This window comes from Dryobates pubescens, chromosome 17 (assembly GCF_014839835.1).
Source record: "Dryobates pubescens isolate bDryPub1 chromosome 17, bDryPub1.pri, whole genome shotgun sequence".
Taxonomy (NCBI): domain Eukaryota; kingdom Metazoa; phylum Chordata; class Aves; order Piciformes; family Picidae; genus Dryobates; species Dryobates pubescens.
In genome coordinates this window covers 15124927-15146141 of record NC_071628.1, presented here as the reverse complement: position 1 = coordinate 15146141, position 21215 = coordinate 15124927, and the positions used below count along the sequence as shown (strand labels likewise).

Below are 21215 nucleotides of genomic sequence, written 5' to 3'. Positions count from 1 at the left end.
TATAATGTCAAGGGTGTTTGTGAGAGGGGACAAGGCCTCATGATGGCTGCAGGTGGCTGTGTAGTTCCTCTCCCATCCCTGGGATCCAGTGCTTGGAGCTATGCCCAGTGCTGTGGTGGACACCAGTGTTTTGGTGCAGCCAGACACACAGCTCTTGACTCTTGGGTGCCTGTGTTAAACAGGCTCTGATGGATTTGTTGAGAGAGGTGGTTTACATGTCAAATCAGCATTCCTTGAAATAATTTAAATGTTTAAGGTGTCTACATGTGTCTCTTAGGATTGGGTGGGGGTGGTCTTGAAGATTTAGCTACCATGGTTCAGAAAGTTTCTGTCAACACCTTGAGTCTGGTCTTTTTTTGGAGCTTGCTGCCATCAGAAGTAGTTCAGCAGAAGGAGCTGGATGTGGATGCCCACAAACCCCTGTAGTACTGCTGCTGCCCTCTCAAATCTTTCCAGCTCTTTCTCACCTGGTCTCAATGTGGTGTCTGTGCTAGCTTTGTTATCAGCAATTTTTTTTCTGTCATCTGTAAAAGCATGAAAGCAGGCTCAAAATGGAATTCTTTATTAGGTTTTGGGAGCTTTTGGTGCTTGCCATGTTTCATTGCAGTAGATTGGGTTAGCTGTATTTAGTTTTTGCATGTAATGAAGCATAGTGCAACTTCCTCTCCCTATGACAAGAAGGAGGAGGGTCAGTATTTATCCAAGGCTCAGTGTTTGTTACCTGGTTCAGGCAGATCTAGTTAGCTTTGTTGCTTAGTTATAGGAGGGGAAAAAGGGATCACTTGATCAGTCTGCAAGACATGCACAAGCACATGACAAGCAGCTGAATGTAATTAGGTGGGTAGGGTGGTTGTGTGGGGCTGGCAGCTTTGCATGGCAGTGTGAATTTTAGAGCTATTATTCTGAAGTACACTATTTGTTTGTATTTTCTTTCTCTGCTGATACTACCTGTAGATAAGAAATGGCTCTTTTTGCATAACTGTGATATTCAAGAGATCTGAACTGTGTCGGGAAACTCATCACTAAAGTACTTTTGGAAAACTATAGATCCATTTGCAGCTGTTAAGCATAGGTATGTAAATACTTTCTCTTTTTGATTTATTTTCGTAAGATTTATTACTTTGTTTTCCTTGAGCTGACAGTTGTTACCTGCTGTTTCTCTGTGAAGAACTTTGAAGCAATGTTTCTGTACTTTTGACAAACCGCTTGAAATACTTTGAGAGACAGTTCTCATTCATCCTCATGCTCTAGAGGAAAAAGTAAACTTTAAACTGGGAAGTATACTGGCTTATGTAAAACATAGGCTTTGAATTTAAATTATAAAACTGCAGCTTTTTTGGTACATCTTTAGTTATTGGTTTTCACAAAAAGAGATCAGCCAGATTTGAAGACAAATGTGGCTAGGTTAATCAATAAGATTAAAATAAATGATTACAGTGACCAGTGTCTAGATTCAGTAACTAAAATATGCCCTTTTTGGTCCCAAGTCATCAGGCTACATTTCCTTCTGTGTTAAGTCATACTTGTTCTACAGTTAGACCCTTGATAGTAAAGTGTACTGCACAAATAGCATTTCCTAATAGAGCAAAGTACTCACTCTTTTTCAGTGTCGTACTGCTTGAACTTTTTGTGTTCTTAGTGATAAATATACTTAATACCCTCCATCCTAAAAAGGATGGGGTTGTGTTTTTTTCAAGTGAGTTGCACACAAATGTGTTTGTCCTCATGTATACTAAATGTACTGATGATAAAAGGAATAATGCAAGGAACCGTGAACCCTCATCTAGTTCACAGTACTTGTTCAATCATATAGTAATGGTTTCAATCTCAAAATTACCGTAGTATGGGCAACATGTGGGTGGGAGGTTATTGCAGTGTTTATTCTTCTCTGGAAGAAACTCACTTTGTATGTGCCAATCTGACCAGATCATTCCTTATCTTCCTTCAAGCATGAATTTGTAATCAGGCATCCTTTCTAGCCTGTGTGTTTGCAGTGATTTTTCTAGTCATGGACCAGAAGTTGAGTTTTTGGAGACTGAATAACCAAGGAGGAGTTGTTCAGAGAACAGGAAACAGTATTCTCTTCCACTTCTGTGGAAAGGTCACAAGGCTTTCCCAGGGTTTTAACTGATATCTAGCATAGAGTTATCTTAAGATGGTATTTCTAGTCCTGATCATCACCCCTTGACTTGTCTTTATGAGAAAGAAATTACGAGTTCATAGATACAGTCACATAAATATGTTTTCTTGGTATTTCCTTATAGATATCTTCAGTGTATGAGAACTTACATAAAATAACTAGGGGGAAGGGGGTTTTGTAAACATGGATGCTTGGCATTATATGTTTTTTCTGTGCTGTTCTGGATAGGTTGGTTATCACAGTTGTTTCATTCTAAACTACATTATATAATGCTTTATTGCATTACATGTGCATTTTGAATGTGTGTTATGGAAACAATTTCTAGCACAATTTAGGGTAGTGTTAAGTTATTTGAGGATTAACTTTTGATAATATTTGGATTCTGTTGTATAGAGCAAAACAATATTTAGCATTTGGGGCTGCTCCCCTTTCTCTCACCATACTCCCGGAAGGCTTTGGTGTATTTGCCTGTTTCAAACATGTCTTTCATTACAACTCTATCTTAAACAAAACACCCTTAGTAATTAAGCCTGTTAAAGACAAAATAGGAGTCTAGTTCTGCTGGGATTCTTTAAACATGTCACTAAGAACGGCATAAAAGAGAAATTGTTTGGGTTTGGTTTTTTTTGTGCCATTAAACAAAAGAAGACCAACAAAAATTTTGAAACTATACAAAATTTAAAGAATCAAACCAAAATATCTTCAAAGCAGTTAACAGAAAAATATCTGGAACACATCCTGGTGGAATGAAAGAAATAAAGGTATAACAAAGGGAAGCAGAAATTACTTTTTCTCCGTAAAAAGTTCAGCTTTTCTTTGTTCTGGAATGTTTGACTTTGTACCTAGAAACTAAACCAGCTCCTGCTTCTCAATTTTGTTTAAACACTGTGTCATAGAGATAAAATTTCTTACAAAAATCAGATTTGATGCAACTGTTGGTATAAAAGAAGCAGAACTGGGACCTTTGTGAGGAGGGAATTCTTTAGGAGTGAGTGGGTTGGTGTATACTAGCGCAGCTCTGCTGTGGGCACTGCAGCTGTACTGATTAGTGCTAACAGATTTTCTTTGTTCACATACTGGATTTATTTTTACTGGAAATTCATGACCAGATTTTTTTTTTTCCCCCCCTTTGCATAGGAAATCATATGCACTGGTTTAAAATCAAACCAAACACTGCAAGCCAAAGTCAACCTTTTCATAGAAGATGAAACAGCAGTGTCTAATGAGTCTTTTCAAATAGAAACTCTTGTTGGACAGTACCATTGCATAATCCCACTTTCTTGTGACTTGTCCACAGAAGTGCATAGCTGAATAGATTCTTTCATCTCTTCTTACTCTCTATATCCTATTTTTAATTTCAGAGCTTTGATGCCTTTCTCAGTTATATTGCAGAATGTAAAAAGTTGCAAACTGTTATATGAAGTCATTTTGTCCTTTTTTTTTCGTGAGATTTTTGAATTCATCATAACTATGCAAAGTTTTATGCTTGGCAGTGTGAAGTCAAGAAAGCAGAGTATGAGTCCACCATGGGCTGTAAACTGTTTCCTTCGTGCTGTTTTCTACAGGGAACTTGAGTTGCTTGGATCAATTAGAGCAGTCTGACTGGCAATTTATTTTCTTAGCAGAACCTGGGATATTTTTTTCTGGAACTTGGGTTACAAAGGTGGTTCTGTAAGCTTGCTGCTGCTGAGCCATTTACTAGGTATAGCAGAAACACGCTGAATAGCAATTCTAATTGAAGGCTTGTAGGGGAAGAGTTAAGGAAATTGCCTGTTATTGTAGGTTGGTTACAGTGAAACTTGAGGACACTATGTTTGCATGAAATGTCATGAAAAAAATTCTACAGGAAGGCATCTGCAGCATGAAAAGCTGGCAGCAGCTGCCAGGTTCCAGCCAGGGGTGTTACTCTACAGTCATCCTGAGACCTCCTCTCAATCTGCAAATAACTATAGTAAATAATATGGGCAAACTGTGGCCATAGACTTCTGAGTCATTTTGCTATCTTTGCAGGGCTCGTGCATATCTCCATGACAAGAAATAAGGCATTGTAGTTTGTTGTGCTGTTTATCTGAGCAGTCTTTGCTGTATATAAAGATTTAACTATAATTTATGCTGTAATATGGGATTCTAACCAGAGAAGTAAGACAGGGTTGGTAATGCAGGTTGAAAAACAGCAGGCTTTTTGAATGGAAGCTTTGTGTGGTGCAGTTCAGCCTGCTTAATCGCTGCTCCCTTCCCTGAGGCTCTAGAAAAGCAGCTGTGCTAGGATATGAATTGAAACAAACATTTTGCCAAAGTACTGTCTGAATATTTTGATAGGCTGCAGAGCCTCAATAGAAAGCTTGGACAGTGTTAATACATACTGCAGTTCTGGAGCTGTTCAAGTGGAAGATTCAGTGACTTGTTGAAAGTGTGGGATTATTTTTCAGTTCTTGTGAAGAAAAATCCCAAACCTTGTAGTTTTAGTTTTGCTTTGTTAGAAGAGTTTGAGTGATACTTCTGGGCCACAAGTGTGCTCCAAAATGACTGTGACTTGCTGTCACCAATCCAGATTTCAGCTTTGCTGTCGAACATTGGTAACTTCCCAGAGAGAACAGCTCGTGGCCTATTGAATTCTGCCTGGCTCTGCTGCAAAATTGTTATTTTAGTATTTAATGGATGAGTTTAATTATGCCCAGAGTATTCCCATAATTTCTAATATTTTCCCAAGTTATTTCTAATATTTTCATAGCATTTATGAAGCATGGAAGCATCATATATGCCTATTATTTCCAGACATGGTTACTGAAAAATCCTGCCTTGGCTGACAATATCTTTCTCAGACGGTAGCTATTACAGACTCTGAAGTCAAGGGCTCAGTTCCTTTTTAAGACCTCTCAGGAGCAGATCATTCATGACTGACCCATCTTTCAATGTCTTTGAAGTGTTGTGTTGCCAGCCTGCAGTGCTCTGACCGTCTCCATGTTGCAGTGGTTGGCAGTATTCTGGAGCAGGCCTAAGGAGCTCAGCACCATCAAGGATGCTTCTCTCAAGATTTTATGTTTTTCTAAACCATTGGGAGAATACCAGCTGTGAGCGTCAGGTATATCAGTCTAGATACATTCTTCCAACTCCATTTATGTGTGCCACTTCCCTGCTTATAATCTCTTACTGTGCCTTGTATTTGAAGTCCAATCACACTGGATTTGAGATTAAAGAGTAAAAGGAATAACCTTTATCTACAGGACAGGGTTTTTCCCTAACTGACATTTTCCCTTGTTTCCCCATAGATCTCTGGAGGTGTATTTAGCCCTTTTTTGGGCCAGATTCATTTAAGAAACCCTTCTGATTAAGTATGTTGTGCTTCAAATTAATTAGATAATAGAGATTTTCCAGCTCATTAGAAATGGATATTGATTAGTTGTTCAGTCAATACCTTTGATAACCAGTAAATTTTCTGAGGAACAGGATATTTCCACTGGTGGCTGGAAATGTGATCTGATACATGTCCTGTTCCAAAAGGCTGCAATGTCTGTTTCTTCTTTGGCAGGTGTAGGCAGACTAACTTTTGATGGACTCAATCTTTGGATACTTCACTGTCATCTAAGTAATGAGAAAACTTTTTCACTTCCTGAGGAATAAATAGCCATAGCAAAATGTAGGAAATGCTATATGCTGTGTCCCCCTGTTAGTTATTACTGAACTAAGTTAAGTAACTTGCACCAAAACAAAGGACAGATCACAATATTCTAGAAAAGCAATAATGATAAAGAATGGTAGCACCTAAAAAAAAAAAAGGGGAACTCACATTGCATCTTCCAACAGAAAACCAGGGTGAGCAAGAAACTGAGTTTGCCTCCTATGGAAAAACAAGAGAAGCAGCCATTTCCTAATCCAAAGGATGTACAAGTGGATTAAAATCAGTTACTTTGGTTATTTATGTTACAGAAAAGTCCAAGAAGTTCCAGAAAGTGTCATTTTTGGCCAAAATGAAAGCAAGCCAGGTCATATCTTTTCCTAAGGGGGGGGAGGGGAAGTGCAGCTCAGAATAAATCAGTAAAGTGCTTATTTATTAACTCTCTTCTTCCAGCTTAGCAGTTACTTGACTTTATAGAAAACTGCCATAATTTGTTTGTATTACACTTGTAAATATCTGGCAGATTTTAGTCAGAGGCACTTCTAATAAAGTGTTGATTAATCAGGACCATTGTTTAACTCTGTCTCTTGTTTCAACAGAGCTGGCAAGTGCCTGATGGTGACTAGTTCTACAAGCATTAAGGTGCTACTTAAGCCATAGAGCACAGGATGAGGCCATGTGCTATGCTTTACCCATATTGGCAAGACTGCAGTTATTGCTTTGCTGTAGCGCGATGGGAGTGCTGGTATAACAGGATTAGTGAATTTTTTCCTGCAAGGTCTCCATCGCTTTCTCAGTGCTTCTGCTGTGACTTGTAAAACAGCTACTGAAGTTGTTTAAGTTTGTGTAGTTTGTGGGTGAGAAGCCTTTTCAGTGTGAATTTACTTGCATTTGCAGAATGATTGAACCTATCCACATGCAGTATTACCATGAACTCGTGTTTACGCATTGTGTGATCTGCAGTATTACTCCTTTTCTATCCGTGTCTTTGGACTCCCCTTCTCCCAATGTTCCTGAAGCGTGCAACGTTAGGTGCTTTTTAAGAATAAAGCCTTATTTGGGGAAACTTTCATTTGCAGAGCATTTTTGAGCTCTAAATAGCATTGACTTTTTCATGGTTTACTTACAAATATAGCTTCATTATATGTGAATATAATGGAACCTTCTCAAGCAGACTCCAACTTTTGGACTTTTTGCACACTGCTCTTGCTGTGATAGGTGCCAAAGGATGTAAGCCCTTCACTGCACTCCCTCCATCCATTGAGGGCTGAATGTCTGTCGCAGGGTACCATACAGACTTCACTGTGGTTTGGCTCCAGCCTCCAGGACGCAGCCCAGTGAATGTTTGGTGTTCCTGAGTGAAGAAGGCAAGGCCCAGGATGCAACTCGTTTGTCTCCATTTGTAAGATCTACCTGAAAGCTCAGTGATACTTGCAGAAGGTGGACACTGTATATATGTGGCATCTTAACTATGAAATAATTTTTGGTGTAATACCTGTGTTTTGGCAAATACAAATTAGTATGTGTCTCTATGGTATATGCCTGTCCTGCCATGTTTGTCACTGGCTTTGTGGCTGGCTACACTGCAGATCTGCTATGGTGGGGTGATGTCTGAGTTGCACAAATTATCATTTCACTTGGTCTGAGGAGCAAGAGTGGTTTGAGTCAAACAAGTGGTTTATTTGATTAACTCTATACAAAAAAGTGGCTTTTTTTTTTGGTTCTTGGGAGCACTGGCTAGGTTGTGTAGTGTCAGGAGGACCCCTCCATCGCTGAAAAGTTTCCTTTGTTAAATATGTATTGCTTTTCTGCAAAAAAGGGTGGTGTTGCAACTGTGGTCCTGTTATGTCAGATGCAATACCTTATGTTCAAGCCTTTGCCAAAGAATAATTTTTCTGTTCTTCAGAAATCTTTGCATGGGGCACTGTGGTGTCCCTGAGTTGGTACAAGAAAGAGGACAGCAGTTTGCATTAGACTGGTCTATCCTCCTCACACCTGAGAGAGAAGTTGTAAAGTTAGGAATGGAACTGAACAGCTGTGATTCAGATATTCCATCATTAATACATTTTTGTATGAAAACACTTGTAAAGAACAATGTAATTTTATTAAGGTGTGTGGATGATTTAGCAGATATTTTAGATCTGTTCCTAGGTAGGTCACACACAAATCTCTTCTGAAATGCTGCTTGCCTCTAAGAATAAATGTGACGTGAACTGTGTAATTGCTTCCCAGCCACACTGCCAGGCAGCACCCTCCTTAGACAGGGAGCCATGAGGCACACCTCTTTATCTCTGAGCACCCATCAACATGAATGCAAACAGGTGACACGTAAGCCTCTTGGCTGTGTGCCAAAGAGGTGGTGCTAGAAAAGTACTACTGGAAGTACTATCTCCAGTGTGCCCTAACTATTCCTTTAGCAGAGTTTGGGGTAAGTGCATCTTTGCTTCATGTGCTTGAGGACTGTTTGATTAAGAGCATGTTCAGCTTTCCTGAATTTTACAATGTGTGTGTGTATGTGTGTACACATTTTTACTTGCTGCTCAGTAGCTCAATGCCTGGCTTGTTTTACGTTATTCATCTCTTTGTGCTTTTTCCATTTTTCCTTTTCCCCTCCACCAGCTCTGTAGCAGCACAAGAGTTGCATGTTTTGTGCAAGGCCAGTTCAGAAAATGTATTCCATCTCCCCATACTGCTTTGGGGAAATCCTGCATGCCAAGCCAGTTTCCTTAATGTATACAGGCAGGAACAATATGGCTTCTTCAATGTTTTTTAATTTGAGGCAGAAATACAAGCCTGTTAACGTTGTTGCCTGTCAATGTGAAAGTACCTTAGACAAGGAAATCCACAAGAGCAGCACTTGCTTTGCAGAGCATCCCTGCTTGGCAAGCTGTGATACAAATGTGTCTATGTGGAAGCTCCAGTGTCCTGTCAGCAATGGAAGAGGCCAGTAGAGTTTTCCCAGCACCTGTTCCATCTGCATGCCAGGCAAAGTACAAAGCCAGAGCTGAATGGGATTTGAAGAGTTGAGCAACCTGGTTTAGTGTGAAGCGTCCCTGCCCATGGCAGGAGGAGTTGGAACTAGATGATCTTTAAGGTCGCTTCCAAATGAAGCCATTCTATGATTACTTCCTTTTTTTAAAAGGAAAAGCTATTCAGTAAACCAGCTAGTTTTGTTTAAAAAGGAAGGAAGTTTTATGCTGCTTATGAGAACTGGAGTAGTTTACAAAAGGCAAAACTGCGTAGGGCTTAATGTGGAGCCTAAAACTGTGTCCATCAGTGAAATTTTGTCTGCCACGACGTTGTTACTCTTAGAAGCAAGATAATTTTGCAATTAATTGAGATTTTAAAAATATATTTTTTCTTGTATATTTTTCTGATATCAAGCTTAATTTTAAAAAAGCAAAACTGGAAGGAAAATTAGGATGGATTTTTGGTACCAGGCTCAGCAGTTTTTGCTGTGAATATACTTTGCTGTGAATTTATTATTATTTCTGTTATGTGGAGCTGGATGTGTCTGGGCTCTAGAACTGCAGGACTTGGAAGTAGAGGGTGGAGATCACTTTTTAAATATTTGTACAGGGAGGAGGACAAGGCTTGAAACTGCTATGAATGGTTGCTTTGCATGCGTCCAAGGATAGGTTAACTCTGCGGGGTTTCACAAGAACCACTCCCGGGAGATACCTGAATAATAGATTGACATTATGGGGTGCAGTGAAAGGTGTGTCCATTTCAAAAGCCTAAGAAGAAAATCTCTTTCTCAACCAAAGCCTTTAGAAGTAATTTTTATGCCTTTCCTCTGAAGGGCTCCTAGTCCTCTACTAAGAATTTGGAAATTGTGTTACCAGCCACATGCAGAATTGAGGTGTAAGTGGTTTGAGTGAAGTTTGTCTGGTCAGATGCTCTATAGATCAGGTAAGACAGTAGAAATACCTTTAGGTTTTATGTCTCCAAGGTCTAACCTTGACCTTGCTGATTTAACCAGAGCTTTCATCCCTGAAAGCTCTGAACCCTTAGAGTGTCTGACAGCTCCATGTAGGAGCTGCAGTGCCCTTTCTTGCTCTGTAATGTCTCTCACAGAATGCACAATATATTGTCTTTCTTAGAACATAAATTAGCATTCATTAGGTGCCACTGCCATTTTTATCTGTTATTAAAAGTATGTTCTATATACCTATAACTGGCTAACAAATTATCAGCAAGACAAGGCAAATACTTTGGTGCAGGTGGGACATCACAACAAAAGCCAAGAGGCTAGCTAGTCTTTGTACAATATACTGGTTCAAAGATTTGCATTTAAGTCTTTTTAAGCAACATTTAATTCAGAGGAATTGAAGCTGAAGGAATGTGTACTTGAGTAGAGGGGGAGCTTACACAGCCTTCTGCATTTGGAGAACATTTGAGGGCAAAGGAAGCAGCGTATATGAGGTGGAAGTCTAAATAAAATCCAGTCTTTGGTGACAATCTCCTTGCTTGCTTTGTAAAATATTTTTCCCTTTCTTCTAGTGCATTTCAATGAAAAGATTTTGTAGAGCTACAAGGTAGGTGATCTGATTTTTACTTCCCCCCCCTCCCCCCAGCAGAGGGAAGGATTTTAAAAAACCCCAAACTCCCAAAGCCCCTTTTTCTGGTGCTTGAGTGTCTGACTCTGTCATGTATCCTGACTTACAAATTAAACTAAAACCATTTCTATCTCAGTGGCTGGCTGTTCAACTGTCATACTTAAATATACTGCTCCTTTAGACCTGCAGAGTGGATGCAGGTCTGCAGTTGTGGTGCATTAACATAGAAAGCTCACTGGTGACCATATCTGGGGGTTTTTTTTTGTCGTTGTTTCAGTCTTTCACTTTATTGTAAAACTTTGTCCTAAAACACAGCAGTCTGAAGTGAATTAGCTGGCTCTGGTGTGGTAGTGGCACCTAAAATAAACCTTTCCTGCAAGGTTTTACTGTTACTGATGGCACAATGTAAAATATGCCGTGTCTGGGGAAAGGGAGGCTTCAAAACAGAAAATGGCAAAAAGAAGTATGAGATGCTTTCCACTGACTTTTCAGTTGGAGAGTGGGTGTAAATCTGACCATTATCTGCCTTTGTGGTTACTCCAGTTGTGGATAAGCCAACTAATCATAATTCTGTCTTGTAACCCAGAGTAGTGCTAACATAAAGATAGTTATGGTTTTAACTTAATGGTGGTGATTGATGGCCACATACTTAAGTTTGTTCCAAACCTCAAGTTGATATTCAAGAAATGATTTGCCATTTTGCCATTGATGCAACTACTACAGTGTTTGACTTGAAATGAATAATTTAATCTAATTCAAGCTACAAATAGTTCCAGAATTACTTATTTACAGTTGAAACAGCAAATTCTAATCTTTTTAATGGTGTTTTATTTCATCATCTTTTTTTTTTGTTTTGTTTGTGTCTGTTTCCCTCCTTCATAAGAGACAATTTAATGCCAGCTACATGTTGGTTTTAGAATGGTTATTTTAGGCTTATCTTTTCATGTTCATGTCTTTCAGCACAGTACAAGGATCTCTGCAGTGTTTGTTTTGGGGGAAGAGAGACACAGTAGCTACTCAACAGAAAAGTACTAGTGCATCTACATCAGTCTTTCTAGTATACATGAGAAGTGCCAGTGGTTTTGTTATACCTTCTCACTGTTCCTGCACTTTGATCAGACTGTATCTAATATGGTTATTTTTTCAAAGGCACAAAAGAGGATTAAGAGAAATTTCTTCAATGTGTATGGGCCACATGAAAATGTGTGACAATTCAGGATCAAGATTTGGTTAAATGATTACCTAGCCACATGACAAAGACTTTCAAAACTTTGAAACAAAACCAAACCCAATAAAAGCAAGAACAGTAACAAAAAGTTGCTTGGTTCTTTTTTGTTCCTCATATGAAAAGACTTTCAAGAGTCATACTAATTGGAAGAACATACTAATTGGAAGTGCTTTTAACTTTTATTTAAACATAGTGGGCAGTCTGGAAAAAAACCTTTTTTTGCATATGTTAATAATGTCACAGTTAAGGTCAGAACTGCTGGTACCTTTTAAATACCTTTTGCCAGCTTCCATACAGATTAAAACCAGTTATGCACTTCATATTCCATATGTCTTGAATACTTTGATTTTCAGTGTTTCTTGAGGAAGTTAAAATTGTGTTGCCTTCTCTTTCTAGTAAGAGGAATGTAGTAAAATTAACTATGCACTTATTCAGTTACAGCTGAATTTGTTATTGATAATAGGCATGATTGAAAGTTAAGATGAGACCAGTGTAAAAGAGTACAGAACTGGTCCCACTGCTGGATGCTTTGTAGTTCAAGTAATGATGTGTATTTTAAACATTTGTCAAAAGAAAACTAGTTGTTGACTATCTAATTCTTTTTGCCTTGCTTTCTAAGGTGTCTCCTGAATTCTCACTATGTCTGATGGGGACTATGATTACCTCATAAAATTTCTAGCACTTGGTGATTCTGGAGTAGGAAAGACCAGCCTTCTTTACCAATATACGGATGGCAAATTTAATTCCAAGTTTATCACAACGGTGGGCATTGACTTTCGGGAAAAAAGAGTGGTGAGTTTTCATGATGTGCTGCTTCAAGATGGTACCTGTTCTGGTGATGGGTCAAACTTATTTTTAAAAAATATGTCCTGCTAATGCTTAGGTGTAGGCATACAATCAGTAGTTACTGTGAACTTAATCCTGTGACAAGGAAAGAATCTTATTTTACCAGGTTATTTTTGTCATTGTATTGTGTTGTCCCCCCTCCGTTTCCCCAGAAGTTAAAGTAAGAAGACCTGATGCTAACCAACCACTTCTGCTGCTCAGGAAGTGTTGATGAGTGTGTCTTCTATGTGAGTTGTGCACACAGTGCCTGGAGTACCAGTTTTATTGTTGAACTCTCTTCATGAGGAAGGATTGGGCTGTAGTAAAAAACGTTTTTGCGTTTGTGAACCAAAATGTCAAGTGAACAAAGATTGTGATGTTGATTTTAAAACCATTTAAAAACCTGTGAATGAAATAGGATAACATGATACATGGAATCAGTCTGCCTTTCTAGGCAGTTACCACTAGCAGAGTCAAATTGTGAAAAAATAAGGTAGGTTTGTTTTGGTTTTTTCAACCCCTGAATTGATACTTTTGATATGAAGCTGAGCTGAGCACTGCATTATAATACTGCACTGAGAAACTGAGTTGGCACGAGTTTCATTCTTCTGTAGAAGTACTGAATGCCTTTCAGTGTAGTCGGATGATCTCCCACATGTCCAGAAATCTGGATGGTGTAATGGATGTTGTGCAGGGTGGCTTTTGATGGATGACATGCATACTGTAGTGCAAGGAGTAAATGTCTTCATGAAACGTCAAACTGGTTTCTTGAATAAGTTATTATCTCTTTTGTGGGCTAGCAAACATGCTGGGCTTACTTGATCAGCATATTTGATAACTCAGGATAAGAATCATAAAATCCACAAATTCAGCAAGTTTATGTCTCTCAAAAGATATCTTTGGTACTCTGGTATTAGGTATGACAATTGAAGTTAAAGAAGATGACCTAACATGAAATGTTCTAAACAAGAAATTAATCTATTTGTATCTGATCCTTCCAAAGCTAACAGATGCACTTATTTATATTCTAATGCTGAGTAAAATCTTCAGCTTTTATTACTATCGTCCAATTTCTGCTCTTTAAGCTATGATGTGATAAGATCTACTCGGAGCTCTTTTTCATCAAACTTTTGGCAGCTAAGAAGAGATATCTTTATGAGTACATTCTGTTTGCTAATGAGGTTCTGTTAGTGGTACAAATTTATTGACAAATTGTATGATCCAGTTGTTGCTTAATTATATTTTAATTTGAACATGATACAAGTTAATAGCAAAAAGCAGAAAATCAAAATACTAAAATTAAGATTGTGTAATGAAATGTAGTGGCTCTAAGTACATGTTTTGGGTCCCATAGCCCACTGGATTCTGTTTTTGCAGTTTCACTTTTACCCCTGTTTTTAAATATTCAACTGGATGCCGAATCAAAATGCAGCTCATACTGCTATTGTGTTATAGAGCAGTGGGACTGACTTGTTGTTTGGATCTTTGCATCAGCAATGCTGTTTTTGCTGCGTTTAATGCTTTTAAATGTCAGTTATATTGTGTTCTATAGAGGTTGGACTGCTAACACTCAGTCTTGCACACTTACCTTTTACAGGTGTATAGACCTAACGGGCCAGATGGTGTTGGTGGCAGAGGACAGAGGATACATCTTCAGCTCTGGGACACTGCAGGGCAGGAAAGGTATGTTCCACCCCTTACCTAGCAAGTAATACAGTTATCATCAAGCTACATGCAAATGGAACCCTGTACATGAATTCTCTGTATTGACTGTTGCTTTTTAATTGTATGACTCAAGATGGGACAGTGCACTTCCTAGTGATGGAAAGTTTCCCATGAATACCCATTAAATTACAACTGTAATTTACAATTGTAGAACATTAAAACTGTAATTGCTGCTTTTTGTCTTTGCAATTCTGGTATGGAAGACCTACATCAGCAATACAGTTATGACAAATATTTTATTCTAGTTAATTCAGTCTTAAGTTACCTCAGTTTTATGACTGTGGAATTTATATTTTCAAAGTAATTTGTTAGATGAGCCAACTGTTTTCATTTTGCTGGTCTAGATTTCGTAGCTTGACCACAGCTTTCTTCAGAGATGCCATGGGCTTTCTTCTACTCTTTGATCTGACAAATGAGCAAAGCTTTCTAAATGTCAGGAACTGGATAAGTATGGAATTTTTGTTTTTCTTTGCATGGGCAGGGAGTGGGATGTGTTTGTAAATACGTAGTTTCACTAAGAAATTAAACTGAGAATACTGTTTCATATAGCTTTGTCAGTGAAAGAAAGTAAATGTTCCTTTTGTGTTGAAATTACTGCTAGTAGTGGCTTCTAGTGCTTACCTGAAATTCAGCTTTGCACATTGAACTTCAATCTTAACCTATATAAAAGTAAGCTGGAGACCATAACGTCCTTGGCTCTGGTGATATTCAGTAATTTAAGTGTGTGGGAAGCCTCTGCCAAACTGTGTTTTGACTCACCTGAAGCTTTGTCAGACAAACTTAACAGAAGTAAAATGTTACTAGGCTGATGTGTCTAGGTGAGAGAGTTCCCAAACTGCATCATCCATCAGGAGAGGGAAGTATAACCTTTCCTGGAAGTTCATTGAAGATACTCGGTGAGCATAACTTCGTAAGCTATGCAGCTTCTCTGCTAATGTTTTCAGGCTTCTGCTCCTCTAGCTTGTTCCCTGAGTTTTTCACTAGGTATATGATAGTGGATGTCCGTTTCTTCTCTGCCTTCTCAGTGCAATACCAGAAGTCCTGTGCAATAACAGTGAACACACTTGTTTCTATCTTTCACAGAGTCTTTTTCCTAAAGGACTCTGTGCCCTCTGAAATGGGGCACTGTGGTAGTGTTCTTAGTGTGCTTTATGTGTGATAGTAAGTTTTGGCCCCTATTTGTGTTGTTGCTGTTAGGTCAGCTACAAATGCATGCATATTGTGAAAACCCTGACATTGTATTATGTGGAAACAAGAGTGATCTGGAAGACCAAAGAATGGTGAAAGAAGAAGAGGCTAAGGAACTTGCAGAAAAATATGGGTGAGTAACTTCCTTCCAGTTACTGCTGTGCTTAAAGCAGAATGAAATGTTTTCTGTAATGTCTTTTCTGTATACTGAAAGGTTTTAGTGAGAATAAGCATTTTAGAATGCTCAACTGGCTGGTATGATACCATATTTTACTGTCAGTGATTAATGTTTTCCACATCGCCTGAACATTCTTACTTAATATTGCAATAATCTTGCACTGGAGATTGGTTCATTTTCTTCTTTCCTTCCAGTAAACAGAGTAAATTTTCACAGACATTCTGGAAAAAGAGGTTAGAATTTAGCTGGAGAGGCAGGTGAATGATGGGGGTCTCATCTTTCCTGTTGCCTGTGTTGAGGCTTTCTGTGGGGCACAGAAAACCCAGGTCTCTTATAAAACCATGAGCATTTGGTGAGGTGATGAGTATTACATCCAAAAAGAACACCAAGCAATGATTCCCTAATTCATGACCAGAGTTGCTTGTTGTATGGTAGCTGTTGTCTCTGGCATGACTATGGAAACATGCAGCCTTGGTTTCTTTAAGAACCTTGGGAACCATTCACTTGTGTTGATGGTGTCTGCTTGCAGAGTGCTGAGTACTCACAGAAGAGTGTTTCTGCTCTGGGACATGGTTCTCTAGTTCTCTGCCCCCTCTCCATTCAAGCTCCTCTCAGCTGTTCAAGCAATTTTGTTAGGAATGTACCTTAGGTGAATTCTTAGTGACTTAGCTTCAAAGGGGTCAGCTGTGTTTTCTTGCAGGCCCCTGTACTCTCACAGACTCCCAGGGAGTCTGAAAACAAGTCCTACCAGCAGGAAGACAGGATAGCCTTGCCCCTTCCCTACAGACACAGGGCATGTGTCCCTGAAGGAACTATGTGAGATCTTCGTTCCTAGCAGATAGTAATTAATCCCACAGTACTCACACCACCATAACTCTTCCGTTGATTTAACTTCTGGATTACATTTGCATTTCGGTGTGGATCAGAAGTGCACTTTTGAAGCAAATCTTTTGATCCATTTATTGTGGTTTGATTCACATAGTGGAGCAGTTTTCCTTCTCAGTTGACAAATAAACTAGGTGATGTGCCCCTGTATTCAGCAGCAATCTGCATTCAGTCTGGAGGAATAGAATAGAGCTGGTCCACAAAACACAGTGTGTGAACACTAGGTCCTCAGTGCTAATTGCCTGCAGAGCACTGCAAAATCAGAAGCAATCTGTCTATTAGAGACAGAAGAATTTAGTGCAATCTTATCTTCTTACTTTTTTTCTTTTCCTGTGAAAATGCTTGTTGGAAGTCCCTGTCACACAGGCAACAGAAAGTGCATTCGATATTTTAACCAGCTACTTGTGAAGGAGCAAAAACTTGTAAGCAGTAGCAGATGGAATGTGGCCATTTCTTATAGATTTGAAAGAGATCCCTTTGCATGTGACTTCTGGAGATAATTTATGAAATGTTTATCTTTGTGGCTGAAAATGCCACCTTAATTTATGAACAGGGAGCTAAAAGTCAAAGTTATAGATCATGTCCAATCTGCAGGCAGTGAAAGTGCTCTGCTTTATAAAGATGAAACAGGAAAGTTGCTAGGAGTCTCTTAGTCCGTAGGGGAAGCAAGATAAATCCTGCTGCAGTGAATGCTCTTCAGGTAGCAGCAGTGTGAAACAAGGAACGTGCCCTCTCTGTGGAAAGGCCTTGTACTAGTTAAGTGATGTGTTTTGAAAATGGCTGCAGGAGACCTTACACATTTGAGAAAGTAAGATAGCATTTTTGACCGCTCACTGAATCTTGCAAGTTACATAAGAAATACTTAAAATTATGATGTGATTATGTCAGTCACTTGGGATGGAACACTGGTGTAGCTGCTCTGGCCCCACCCTGTGGGCAGCGCTGAGCACAGAAAGAGCCTGCAGACCCACCACTGAAACATCCTAATCCACAATAATAATGAAAACTTGCAATGTATTATCAATGCTGAGGTGCCCAGAAATTTTAGCTAACAAAGACATAGACGTTTTGAATGAAGATACACGTGTATTTTGCAATGTTTAGTATTAAAGTGTCTATAGAATCACATTTTGTAGTGACAGGACTACCACAGTAGGAGCCTTTACTGCCTTGACTGCAGAGGAATGTCCATAGTGATGTTCCCTTGCTTGCACTGACTCCCTGGCTGATGTAGATAGAAATCAGTAAGGATAAAGCCATGAAAAGTAATTTCTTCTTTCCTGGGGAGCAAAGCTGAAAAAATAGAGACCTCGGGAGCATAACTTTGGGAACTCATACTGACCAATACCTCTGTGAATTGTGAACTTCATGATGTAAATTGAAGAGCTTATCCTTCTGCCCTACCTGCAGAGTCAGCCATTTCATTTACTACTTTTGGATTTCAGACCAGTGGTTGCTTAGTCTCTTTCTGCTGCGGAGTAGCAGTAACAGCATGTGTGTGCTTTTTAAGTGTGTGACAGTAATTATACCTTGATTTTTCTCCTATGAATATAAACTGTGTGATGCAAGTTTGTGGTTTTTGCCTTCTGCAGAATACCATACTTTGAAACCAGTGCAGCTAATGGGAATAACGTAAGCAAAGCCATTGAAACTCTGCTTGACCTCATTATGAAGCGCATGGAACGGTGTGTGGATAAATCCTGGATCCCAGAAGGGGTGGTGCGCTCCAATGGGCACAGCTCTACAGAACAACTGAATGATGAGCAAGAAAAAGGCAGATGTGGCTGTTAACTCAGTTACAATTAAGTGCAATGTATATGATATAGTACAGTTGCAGCTTAACTGTTTATCTTATGGACAAACCACATTATGTAGTTATTTGATGAGCTATATTAATTCTTGATGCTAGTTTTTGGTTTTTTTCCTCTCAAACAACTCTGACCTTTTGCTTGCAAGGTATGCAGTTCATTAGTGGTGGAGAAGAGGTTTAATTTGCTGTAGCACTGCATGTTCCTGTAATTCTCTTACTTTGGAAGGAAGGGAAAGGAATTTTCATTAGCAAATTCAGAAACATCTCTCTATAGAGACAATGAGGAAGGGTAGGTTTTGAATTGGAGGATTTTCAATTGCTCTTTGAGGGCTCCATTAACTACACAGACCAGGCATTATGGATTAGATACTGTGACAACTCTTAGTCTCTATGAACAGCAAGCTTTCCAACCTGGCTCTTGGTTTTGAACAGAAATATTTAAACATTTCATCAATCAGTAACAATTTTAAAGAGCAAATCCATTGTTTTCCACAAAACCCTGTGAATAGCTGCTTCTTGCTCTCAAACCATCAGGTTTTAGTGATGAAAACCAGAAGAAAGGTATTCTATATAGAATAAAAAAACATTGAAAGTGCAGGGGTGCATATGTAGAGCACTTAGAGTATGTCATGAAATTGAACATATGAACTACAACTGTGTTATATGAAATACATCTAACACAGCTGATGAGACCTCCTGACATAATCTGAATTTCTAGAACATGCATATACTTATATGTAAATGGCGTAACTGTACCTCTGCTGCTGTTTCTTTTATGTTACCACTCATGTTTTAAGGGGAATGTAGGGCAACCTAGATGTCAGCAAAATTTCTTCAGATCTAGTGCTTTGCACTGAATTTGTTTCACCTAATACATATCTGGAGTATTTCTTCAAATTGTTTCTTCATTGAAAAATCAATGGTGATTGTCTTCTGGTTAGATGCAGTTAAGATACCAGTTCTGTCTAGATCAGGATAAATTTACAATGCTCATTGTATTCTGCCAGCCTCTGTGTCATGTACCTCTTGGCTATCATATATTCATTTATGGTTTGTTAATTTCCTTTAGGTTGTATTTAAAACAGAACAGAGTTGCTTTTCCTTTTTCCCCACTCTGAATTACTTAAAAGTCAGTTTTGGTTTCAGTGGATCATGTTATCCTTTGTTACTCATTTTTATTTATTCATGCAACCTAAGGAAAAATCAGTATTTTGAGGGGGGGTCCTTTTTCCAGACTGATTTCCAAGATGTGCCTATTAAACTGATTTTTATCTTGGTAGAGGTTGTATGACTGTAAAATATTGCCAATTAAAGTCATGACATGCCAAACTGAGTCTTGTTACAGACTTTCCACAGCAGTGTGTTTACAAAACTCCAAAGCTATTACTTCTTTACAAATTATGTATTTATTTATTTAAATCTTCTAACTACTGCAATTTCAGGCATGCATTGCTGCCAGTTGTGAACATAAATTGCAGCATAACAAATTTTTTGAAGGACCAAAAATGTTTCTAGAACAGGAGCTAATAAAAATTATATATATATATATTTGGTATAGCCTCTGGTTAAATTAATAATACAACAGTAAGTGTTAAAATTTGCTTCATAAAATATTTACAATGTAATACATTGTTCTTTAACAAACACACCATGTAAATATTAGATTTTAATCACAGCCTACACAGAATATTTTAGAAGTGCAATGTAATTTGACTGCTCTGGGGCTAGGACAGAGATTAAAGCAAATTATTTAGAACAAAGATAGGATGGTTTTCTTTTGCTCCTATACCAAGATTCTAAAATGCCTGTGGACCGGAGTTACTGTAGCTTAATTCAGAGTGCCTTTAGAAGTTACCATCATGTTTCTGACCAGTAGAATATCAAAAACTCTGACACAGAATACAATGCATTTCAGTGTCTGAGTTTCTATTAATGCAACCCTTTGCTTTTCAGAGGGTTGCAGTGAAACTTTGTCATGCTTTAAATTTAATGGGAGTTTTTGTGCTTATAGCTCCATCCAGTTCCCGAAAACTGTAAGGATTGTTGGAACCAGCTACTGAGCTAAGTGACTACTGAAATGGTGTAAAAAATACTTCATTTTGAATATTTAGGTTTAAACTGGATATTAACTATTAAATATTTTTGTCATGCATACTGTATGTAACTGTTTACTGTATAGAGTCTACATAAAACCGCTTTGATGTCAGGCTTTTAAATGTGCCGTGAGATTTATCTGTTTGAATTATTGTGTGGCAAAACTTTTGTTCCTTTTTCAGTTCTCGTGAAAAATCATGAGAAGGTTTCTGGACAATGAATACACTATTCTTACTAGTCTAGCACTGATTTTCAAAAATAAACAAAGAATTCATATGTGATGAGAAACTGTTATTTCAAGGAAAGTTGTTTCCATCCAGTGTTAGACAAAAATGTCGATCAGTAATGGAACAAAGTTTTGTAAAGGATTTCCATTATGATACTTTGTCCCAGGATTTTTAGCAATATAAAATACTTAAACATTCCTGATCTGAACCTTGTCAGCATTTGTTGTACTGAATTGTAACATTTTACTCTTGTCTCACTTCGGTATCAGCCTGTATCTTTTTGCACTGTCCCTGTGTGTTGTGGTTTTTTCATTTAAAATGCATCTAAGCTGTCTTCTGTTGCCTAGGTACTGAATTTCCTTCCTTGCACTGACCAAATCAGTCAGATGGGGGCCTGATGCATCTTGGGTGATGCCAGAAAGAGCAAAAACGCATAGAAGAAAATGGAGGCAACGCTTCTGTATTCACAAGACATTCAGAAAGCTGCTAATGTGAACATGTAGCATGTTCAGAGCAAAGTGGATGAAGCAATGCATTTTGTAAAATTTATTGCTTCTACAAGGGGGAGGACCCTGGTTTTTCAGAGTACCTGCTTCCACCAAGAGCAGTGCAGGTTACCAAGTAGGCTATGATCTGCTGGAGGGCACAGCTGCTATTCAGAAGTTCCTTGACAGGCAAGAGAAATGAACTGAACAGAACCTCATTAACAAAGGCAAGTGTGATTTGCCCTATTACATCTG

The 21215-nt window shown here is 38.5% G+C and overlaps 1 protein-coding gene across 2 annotated transcripts in view; it reads left to right on the top strand.

The window, feature by feature from the left end:
* The window catches only part of RAB27A (RAB27A, member RAS oncogene family), a 31860-nt gene extending 11074 nt beyond the window's left edge, over positions 1–20786 (top strand). The window contains exons 2-7 of one of the 2 annotated variants that reach the window (XM_054168927.1): positions 10260–10294; positions 12163–12335; positions 13966–14051; positions 14438–14541; positions 15291–15414; positions 17937–20786. In XM_054168927.1, the coding sequence (XP_054024902.1) occupies positions 12183–12335; positions 13966–14051; positions 14438–14541; positions 15291–15414; positions 17937–18135 (666 nt within the window). In that variant the 5' untranslated portion in view covers positions 10260–10294; positions 12163–12182 and the 3' untranslated portion in view covers positions 18136–20786. The remainder of the gene's footprint in view (positions 1–10259; positions 10295–12162; positions 12336–13965; positions 14052–14437; positions 14542–15290; positions 15415–17936) is intronic. The other variant, XM_054168928.1, reaches the window with a different exon arrangement.
* Positions 20787–21215: the final 429 nt, after the last annotated feature.